Below are 9,049 nucleotides of genomic sequence, written 5' to 3'. Positions count from 1 at the left end.
AGCCCATGCGCCACAACTACTGAGCCTGCGCTCTAGAGCCCGTGAGCCACAACTACTGAAGGCTGCGCACCTAGAGCCCGTGCTCTGCAACAAGAGAAGCCACCGCAATGAGAAGCCCACGCACCGCAACGAAGAGTAGCCCCCGCTCACCGCAACTAGAGAAAGCCTGGCCCGTGCGCAGCAACGAAGACCCAACGCAGCCAAAACTAAATAATTAAAAAAAAAAAAAAAAAGACTGAAGGGAATTAGTAGCCTGTGGCAAAGAACAAAAAATGCGGTAATCAGGGAGAATGGAGAGAATGGGATGGATCCCACAAATATTTAGGGAACGATATTGATGGGACCGGGAGGAAGACTGGATGTAGGAAGTGGGGGGAGGGGTCAGGGAGGATGCTCAGGACTCCAGCTGCGATGATGGGGTCCAGGGTGGACAACCTAGGGTGGCGGGTGGGACAGGAAATGTTGGTTTCACTGCGCAGAGAAGTGGAACGCACCCAGGTCAGGGACTCAGTACTGTGTGTGTCAGTGGTGTTCACCAGAGCTCCAGTGCAGCCTTCCCTGCTCCTGTGGGGAGGCTGCTAGCTCAGAACCTGCAAGCCGAGGCCAGCTCAGAAGCTGAGCTGCTAGAGTCACAATCTCCTTCCATCATAACAGGACTTACCTCTTGGGCCCTTACTTTCTTATCTATAAAGTGAGGAGGTTGAGAAATAACAGAAGCAAAAGACCCTGGTTCATAAAGCTTTGAATCCTGCCAGACTGGCAGGTCCCCACTCACTGACTGTTATCTCACAGTTTCTTTTGCTGGTTCTCCCTCCTCCAGGTCGCCTCTAAACGCTAGTATGTGCTAGGGCTCAGTCAGTCTCCTCCTCTGCTCTCAGTCCCTACAATAGCACTTCTCAAACTTTAACGTGCACACAAATCACATGCAGATCTCATTAAAATGTAGATTCTGACCGAGCAGGTCTGGGGATGGGCCTGAGATTCTGCACTTCTAACAAGCTCCCAGGTGATGTGGATGTTGCTGGTCCATGCACCACACTTTGAAAGTCCAGCTTCCTGGCTCTACAAACTTCCTCCAAACTAATGACTCCCAAATTTATACTTCCAATCCAGACCTCTCTCCAGAACTCCGACTTCTAATTACAACTCTTGGTTGACACCTCCATTTGGATATTTTAAGGCAACTCCCAGAGTTCTCACACCTGCTCCTTCCCAACTTCTCCTTCAGTACTCAGCTGCTCAAGTCAAAAACCTACAAGATATCTGTGCGTCTCCTTTTTCTCTTAGCCTCTACATCCAAACTGACAGCAAGCAAGTGCGGTCTACTTTACCTCCAAAGCATATCCGGACCCTGTCTACTCCCTCCCCATCTCCACTCCCACCACCCTAGTCCAGGCGGCCTCCTCTCTTGTGTGAGCTACTGCAGAAGCCACCGACCTGGCCGCCCTGCTTCCTGCCTGCCCTCTCCCTGCATCATTTCTCTACACATTAGTTAGAGTGGTCTTTTTAAAATATAAATCAAATCATGTCACTCTCCTGCTTAATTAAATTCTTTTAGGGGCTTGCATCTCATCTAGAATTAAATCCTAACTCCTTACCCTGGCCTACAAAGCCCAGCATGCCTGGCCCCTGCCCTCCTTCCGAACCTCACCTCAGGCAAACCCCTGGCCCTGACACCCCAGCCTTGTCAGCTTCTCTCCAGTCCCTGAGCATGGCCAGCCTGTTTCCTCCTTGGAGCCTTTGTCCTGACTCTGCCCTCTGCCTCCTGGTCCTGGCTGGGCCCTTCTCATCATTCAGATCTCAGCTTGTGGGTCACCTCCCCTGAGAGGCCTTCCCTGATCACCCCATCTCTCACCCCAATTTAACTCTGCATGTCTCATCAGTAGCTGACCTTTGTTTACTTGTCTGTTTCCCCACTGGAAGTAAGACCCAGGAAAACAATGACCTTGTTTTCTACTTGGTTCACCAGCATCTGGAACAGGGCCAGCACAGGTACTCAGAAAAAAATTATTGTGTTAGGAAATGTCATTCCCCCTCTGAGCCTCAGTTTCCCCATCTATTAAACAGGGATAATAATATAATAGCATCTTCCTCACAGGGTTGTTAAGATTAAATGAGAAATACATGTAAGGCCCAGGCACGGTGCCTGGCACTTGGTCACTAGTGGCTAGTAATCCCATTACTATGATCAATACCATATTGGAATCCCTGATAGGAATGTGTGGGCAGAGCCAGCGGGACTCCCACATGCTCCCCAACTGAGCTCCAAGCAGCTGGGCTAATTGGCCCTGGCCCACTACTTGTCACTGCCAAAGTCCTCAACACCCAATAGCAGAGGGAGGGCAAATCCAGGGATGACAAGTGGAGACAAGTGAGCTTCAACTCAACTGTAAGTTTATTAGAAAGGCCGTGGACAGATGAACCCTGAGTTACCAGCTGAGGAAGAAATGAAAAAAGCCCCTGCCCTCTTGGCCTGCCCCACAGGCCTCCTGTGAACTCTGTCCTGTGGCAGACTCCAACAGAAGTCAGCCAAAAAAGTGCTTTCCAGATGCTCCTTCAGGGGCTGCCCAACCTGACTGCAGAGGACCCAGTGGTACGGCCAGTGTGGATGCTGGTGCCTGGAGCTGGGAGCCACGTGGCCTTGGTCCTCTCCTCTAGCAGAAAGTGGTTCCAGAACCCCCAACAGAACAGAACAGAAAAGGAGCCGATGGGGATAGAGCAAGTTCTGCTAAACAGCCAAGGGCTCTGGAGGGTGACGCTGGACTGCCTTGGAGGTGGGTGCAGATGGCTACAGATGGCCAATTGTACGGGTCCCCCCCGGGGGGACCCTAAAGCTGCTCTAAGGAGTCTCAGCTACAGACAGCCCTGGTGTGACTCAGTGCCCCTCCTGGGGCTGCACTGGCTATTTCTGCTCCCAGAAAGGCAAATGGATCTTGTAAAAATCCATGGTGGTTGGTGCCATCTTTTCCTTAAAAAAAGACAAGAGTTTGTACAGTGAATCGATTTCAACCAGCAGAGCCTGAGCCGAGAAGAGTGCATCCTGGGGGAGGAGAAGGCACTTCTCACGCCCTCCCCGGGGTGATCTGGGCCCCCTCGGGGCTCCACTCCCTCTGGCCCTGTGACTCAGGCCCGCTCCCTCTGGGAAGTATGCTGCCTCCGTCGAGCTAGCACTGCCCTGCGGCCTGGATGCTCTGGCCCCTCACAGGGTGGTGGATGGCAGCTTCCTCACTCGCCGCTGGGCCAGGATAGACGACTCGATGGGCTTCAGCTGAGGGGTGGGCTTGGAGCTGTTGAGCGCAGAGTATGTAGCTGCCATGGCTCCCTGGGGGAGGAGGTGGGAGTCAGTTCCCGAGGGTGGGAGGGGCATGTGCTCCAGGGCCAGGCCAGCCCCTCCCAGTATTCCACAGCCCCCACAGGCCCCTGTTAATCCCGCCTTGGTGGTTCTTCATGGTCATCAGTCCTGCCTCATCCATCAGACTGGAGGCTTCAGAGCTCAGGGGCTGGGCCCCCTAGAGGACCGGGGGGGCCATGAGTGCACTGTAGACACCCCTGCATGTCAGACTGGGGCTCCCTGGGAAGAGACACACATGGCATCTCCTGGCTCTGCTGCCCCAAGTCCCTGCCCATGGAACCTTGGCCTGGCAGCCTGGGTGGCTGTACCTTCACAATCTGCAGGTCCTGGTGGGATAGCTGGCTCTGGGGGAGCTTGTCTTTCTGGGTGATCCACGGGTGCTGCAGCACCTGCTTAGCTGTGAGGCGCTGGTGCGGGTCCACATGCAGCATCTTGGATACCAGGTCCTGGGGGGACAGCAGGAAGGGGTTGGTGGGAAGGGCTAGCAGGGGCGCACACAGCTGTGTCTGTAAGGCAGCCATCTCCTGCCATCTCCCACCTGGACCCTTGCAGTGGCCCCTTCGATCCACTCTCCACCCCACTCCACGGCCTCCCCGAGCACACGCCCTTCTTCAGGACTTCTTCCTGGAAGGCCGTTTCCTTTCTCTTTCACCTTCTAGAAGCCATGCAGGAAGGTGGGAAGAACCTAAGGCTGGGGTTGGGCAGGTTCAAAACCTGACTCCCCTGCTCACAACTGCATCTCCTGGGCAAGTTACTTTAACTCTCTGAGCCTCAGTTTCACCTCTGAGAAACGGGATAACAAAAATACCTGACTCATAAGGTTAATGCAAGGTGGTACTGTTCATTAAGGGCTCAACCTCTGTCTGACACAGAGGTTCCCATGACTGGAACCCATTGCTAACAGCGAAAGCTCAAACGTACCCTCTGCTGAGAAGGCCTCTCTGCCCGGTGGCCCGGGGCTCTGCTCATGTCTCCACTGCCTGTACCCCTGACCAGGAGGACCGGCCTCTCCGCACCTGGCATCTCTGTTCCTTGCGTGCAAGCCTGTCTCTCACCTCACACTAAGTCTCCCCAAGACAGGGGCTGTGATGATGCAGCCGCTCTGTTCCCCTACAGGGCCCAGAACACGGGACGGGCCAGTAAATGATCACCAAGTTGTGTCCAAACAAGGTGTGGGGGGCAGTTTGCCTGGGAATCTTCCACTTGGAGAAATATGGCAACAGAGATTTGTGGGACATTCCACTTGGAGAAATGAGACTGCAGGTCACCTGTTCGGGAAATGCTGAAAAGCCCTGGGATGGGACCCTGCCTCCCCACCCCTAAATGAGCAGGGTCCAGGCCTTACAGACTCACCTTGGCTGTGTCTGAAACCGTGTTCCAATTTCCCCCGCTGAGGGTGAACTTCCCACTGCCGATCCGGGTCAGGATTTCCTCTGGTGTGTCACTGGGTCCATTGGCAAATGGAGTGTATCTGGGGAAAAGTCCACCCAGTCTGGGTATAGCCTCTGGCCTCCATCCTGGGGCCAGGGGTGGGGAGGGGTGGGGGACTGTGTCTCCCCCTTCAGACGGGGTGCTCCTAAGGGTGGCACTTCCTCCTCAAGGTGGAGCTCCCGAAGGCAGGGCCATGTCCCTGTCTTCAGGTCTTCCTGAGGCAGGGCTGAGTCTCTCCCATCAGACAAGAACCACCCCAGCTACACTAGGGCTGGAGGAAGGGGCGGGGGACCGAGGGGGGCAGGCCAGCGGGGTACTCACCCTGCCAGCATGGTGTACAGCAGAATGCCCAGGCTCCAGATGTCGCAGCCCTCATCATAGCCCTGGCGCTTCAGTACCTGGCAGGAAGGCAGGCAGGGGAGGGTGGTCAGTCCGAGGGGCAGTGGCGAGCGGCCCCATATGCTTGCCTGCTCCTCCCCAAAGGGTAGGACAAGGGTCCCAGGCCTGGGCTGATCCTCCCTTGGTACCTGGGCCAAGGCCACAGAGACGGGTTCTGGACAGCGTGGGGCCTCTGGAAGGGACACAAGGCTCCCCGTGCCAGGTCCCCTCACTCTTGCAGCTGAGGAGGCCAGGCCACTCACCTCAGGCGCCACGAAGTTGGCGGTGTAGCAAGGTGTCATGAGGAGCCCATTCTCAGCCCGCAGCTGCTTGGCAAAGCCGAAGTCGCAGATGCGCAGGCACTCAGGGTTCCCAGACTCGTCCACATACAGGATGTTGCTGGGCTTGAGATCCCTGTGCACAACCTGGGGGCAGAGGGCCTGGGTCAGTTCTCCATGTGGGCAGGCTGCCGGTGGCCCAGGTCAACTGCCAGGGATGGGAGAGTTAGAAGATGGGCCCAGAGAGGGGGCAGAAGGACCCAGAATCTGAGAGGGGAAGGGGCTACAAAGGGGTCTTAGTGCTGCTGGTATTGCCGACTTGAAACTTCTAGGTCAATGTCTGTGAGGCAGCTCTAACTTCACTGTCCACACGGAATTCCTCAAATCTGCCATCACACAATCTTACCTAATGGCAACTCCATCCTTCCCATTGCTTGGGTTGAAATCTTAAGAGTCATTCTCAATTCCTCTTTTTTTCTCGTATTCCTCAATCAATCCATTAGCAAACTCTGCTGGCTCTACCATTAAAATACATCCAGAGCCCAAGCACTTCTCAGCCCCTCTCCTGGCAGCACGCTGATCCCAGCCACTACCATCCCTCCCCTGGGTTATGGCAACAACCTCCTAACTGGTCTTCCTGCTTCTGACCTCACCCCCTACAGCCTGTTCTAAACAGAGCAGCCAGAGTGATCCTATTAAATGTAAGCCAGATCATGTCCTCTCCAAGGGTTCCACTCTCAAAAGGAAAAGTCTTTACGATGGCCTGATGGCCCCACCTCATCTCTCCCCTGCCCCCTACCCACGTCGCTTGCGCTCGCTGGTCCTCTAGCGCTCTCCTCCTTGCTCAGTTGGCTTCGGCCACACCAGCCTCTTTGCTCTTCCTTCAACATGCCAAGCACACTCCTGCCTCAGGGCCTTTGCACTTGCTGTTCCCGCTTTCTGGAATACTCTTCCCTTAAGCATCTGCCTGGCTCATTCTCATTTCTTTCAGGTTTCAGCTCAAATGTCACCTTATCAGTGAGGCCTTCCCTAGACCATTCCATATAAAATAGCAATCACGGACCAGTACTCCTTAGTCTCCTCACCCTGCTTTATCTTTATCCACAGCATTTACCACCATTGGATATTTACTTAATTGTCTTCTGAACCCACCCACTGGAATGTAAGCTCCACGGGTGTTTGGCTCACTGCTGCATCCCAGCATTTAGAATAGTTCCCAGCACAGAGTAGGTATTCAATAAATAACTGCTGAATGAATGGATGAATGACACTTAACTACTGAGGCCTTAAGCAAACGACTTTCCTCTGGCCCCATTTGCTCATCTGTAACCTGAGGGGGCTGAACCACTCCACGTACTTTTCATCCACCCCCTCTCCCTTGGCATGGTTCTATTCATAGTCATTCCTCTAACTATCACCTAATTATCGACAACTCTCAGATCTCTGACACTAACCCATAGCTTTCCAGAGTCCAGGCTCATATAGCTGCTTACCAGATGGCAACCACTGAAGGTCCCATAGACCCTCAAACCCAACACATCCCAGACGAAACTCATTCTCACCCTCCTTCTCCTCCTCCCATGAGCTCATGGTACCTCCTTGAGCACTGTCAAAGACCTTCAATGGCTCCCTACTACTTGCAAGATAAAGCCTGAAGTCCCCATCCTGGTGTGGAAGGCTCAGCTGTCCGTTCCAGCCTTTGTCCACCACATCCCTCAAGCGCCCTGAGCTCAGGCCAGTGGGGGTTCCTTCAGCCATAAATAGCCGTATCTCTCTGTGGAACGCTGGCTCACCCCCAGCACCCAGCACAGGGACTTGCACAGAGCAAGTGCTACGTGAACTCTGTGCAATGAATGAATGAATCACACCTCTGAAACACACAGAGACCTTGCAGGTTAGATCAGCTGAGTCTCGCAGGTTAGTTGGCTTTATGAGATGGTCCTTGCATATTCCCCGTAGAGCCAGGCCAACAGGCTCAAGGGGCAGCTGCTGCTCACTCCAGCTGACAGTCATCATACAGCAACTCGGGCCCAGGTTTCAAAAGCAGCCAAATTACCAAACCAAACCAAATCCCAAACAAGAAAACACCCGCACTGTGGAGGCCAAATGCAGCCACCGAGTCAACAGGCTGTGGCTCTGGTAGAGTTGTGATTTCAGTCAGGAGGCAGATGGGCCAGAGTGGCTTTACCAGCAGTAGCTGTGTGATCTTGATGTGTCACTTAACCGCTTTAGTCCTTGGTTTTCTCACCTGTAAAATGGGGCTGATAAGAGTGCTCGGCCCCCAGGGTTACAGGAAGGAGCATATGAGTTATGTACCAGAAATATCTAGCACAGGGCTTGGAAAATGGCAGCTGCTGTCATAGTAACGCCAGCACTCCCTGGGGCTGAACCCCACCATCATGCTGGACATTAAGATACAGTGAGTGCTTGTTAAGAAGCCCTTAAAAATTAGAAGACAAGAAGGGTAGGAAAATGAAGGGACAGATGCTGTCCAAAGCAGCATCTGATCACACACAAGTTAGGGGCACAGACTCTGGGGCCAGTGTAGCGATGAAACTTTTACTTAAGCTCCCAGAGCCTCAGCTCCCTCACTTATAAAATGGGCAGAATAATACTAATAACTTCTTCATAGGTTCGTTGGAACAGTTCAGTGAGTTGATGTGCAAAGTGCTTAGACTCTGTCTGGCCTGTGGAAAGCGCTACGTGGTACAGCAGCAGCATGTCTGTCATCACCAGCACCATCGGAGGATGTGCATTAGGGTGCCTGTGACCAGCCACACACACACAAAAGGGTGAAGTTCTTCTACATAAATCATCTGGCTAAACAGAGAAGTCAAAGTGTGAAGAAGCCCTGCTGAGTTCTCAGACAAGCTGTCCCCGGCACGCTGGGGCCCTTACAGAAACAATATGAGGGAAGCAAGAGACCTGAAAGGGCCCACTATTAAACAAAGAACTCTTGCAAAATAGATGAAAAAGGCAGACAACCCAATTTCTTTAAATGGACAAAAGACTTGAACAGACATTCCATAAAAGAGGCTGTCCAAATGGCAATAAACCCACGAAGAAGTGATCAACTTCATCAGTCATCAGGAAAATGCAAATTAAAACCACTATGAGATACCATTCCTCATCTCCTAGAATGGCTGTGATTAAAAAGATGGAAAATACCAAGTGTTGGAGAGTACCAGAACTCTCACACGCTTCTGGGAGGAGTGTAAGTAGGTAAAACAACTTTGAAAAACTGGCAGCATCTACTAAAGATGAATATACACTGCACTATGACCCAGCAATTCCACCGTTAGGTTTACACCCAGCGTTCAAATGGGCAAGTGTTCACGAAAGACAAGTGTAAGAATGTCACGGCAGCATTATTTGTCACAGTCAAAAAACTGGTAACAACTCCATGTCCATTAACGGTAGAAAGGACAGTTAAATTGTGGTCTATTCATACAGTAGAAACCACACAGCAACGAGGAGTGAACTGCAGTCACACAACATCGCAGGTGAATCTCAGAGAGTGCTGAGTGGCAGAAGTGAGATATGAAAGAGTACGTTTATATAAAATTAGAAGTTCACTTAGAATGGTTATCCTTGGGGAGGGTGCAGGGAC

General features: G+C 52.7%; 1 protein-coding gene across 7 annotated transcripts in view; it reads right to left on the bottom strand.

The window, feature by feature from the left end:
* Positions 1 to 2,386: 2,386 nt before the first annotated feature.
* Positions 2,387 to 9,049, bottom strand: part of RPS6KA1 (ribosomal protein S6 kinase A1) — a 35,690-nt gene continuing 29,027 nt past the window's right edge. For all 7 annotated transcript variants that reach the window (XM_068539221.1, XM_068539222.1, XM_068539220.1 and 4 more), the window contains 5 exons: positions 5,425 to 5,586; positions 5,105 to 5,181; positions 4,706 to 4,823; positions 3,661 to 3,798; positions 2,387 to 3,322 (listed from right to left, as the gene is read on the bottom strand). In XM_068539221.1, coding sequence (XP_068395322.1) covers positions 3,200 to 3,322; positions 3,661 to 3,798; positions 4,706 to 4,823; positions 5,105 to 5,181; positions 5,425 to 5,586 — 618 coding nt within the window. In that variant the 3' untranslated portion in view covers positions 2,387 to 3,199. The remainder of the gene's footprint in view (positions 3,323 to 3,660; positions 3,799 to 4,705; positions 4,824 to 5,104; positions 5,182 to 5,424; positions 5,587 to 9,049) is intronic.

The sequence above is a fragment of the Eschrichtius robustus genome, chromosome 3 (assembly GCF_028021215.1).
Source record: "Eschrichtius robustus isolate mEscRob2 chromosome 3, mEscRob2.pri, whole genome shotgun sequence".
In the NCBI taxonomy this organism is placed as follows: Eukaryota; Metazoa; Chordata; class Mammalia; order Artiodactyla; family Eschrichtiidae; genus Eschrichtius; species Eschrichtius robustus.
This window is presented reverse-complemented; position numbering and strand designations above follow the sequence as displayed.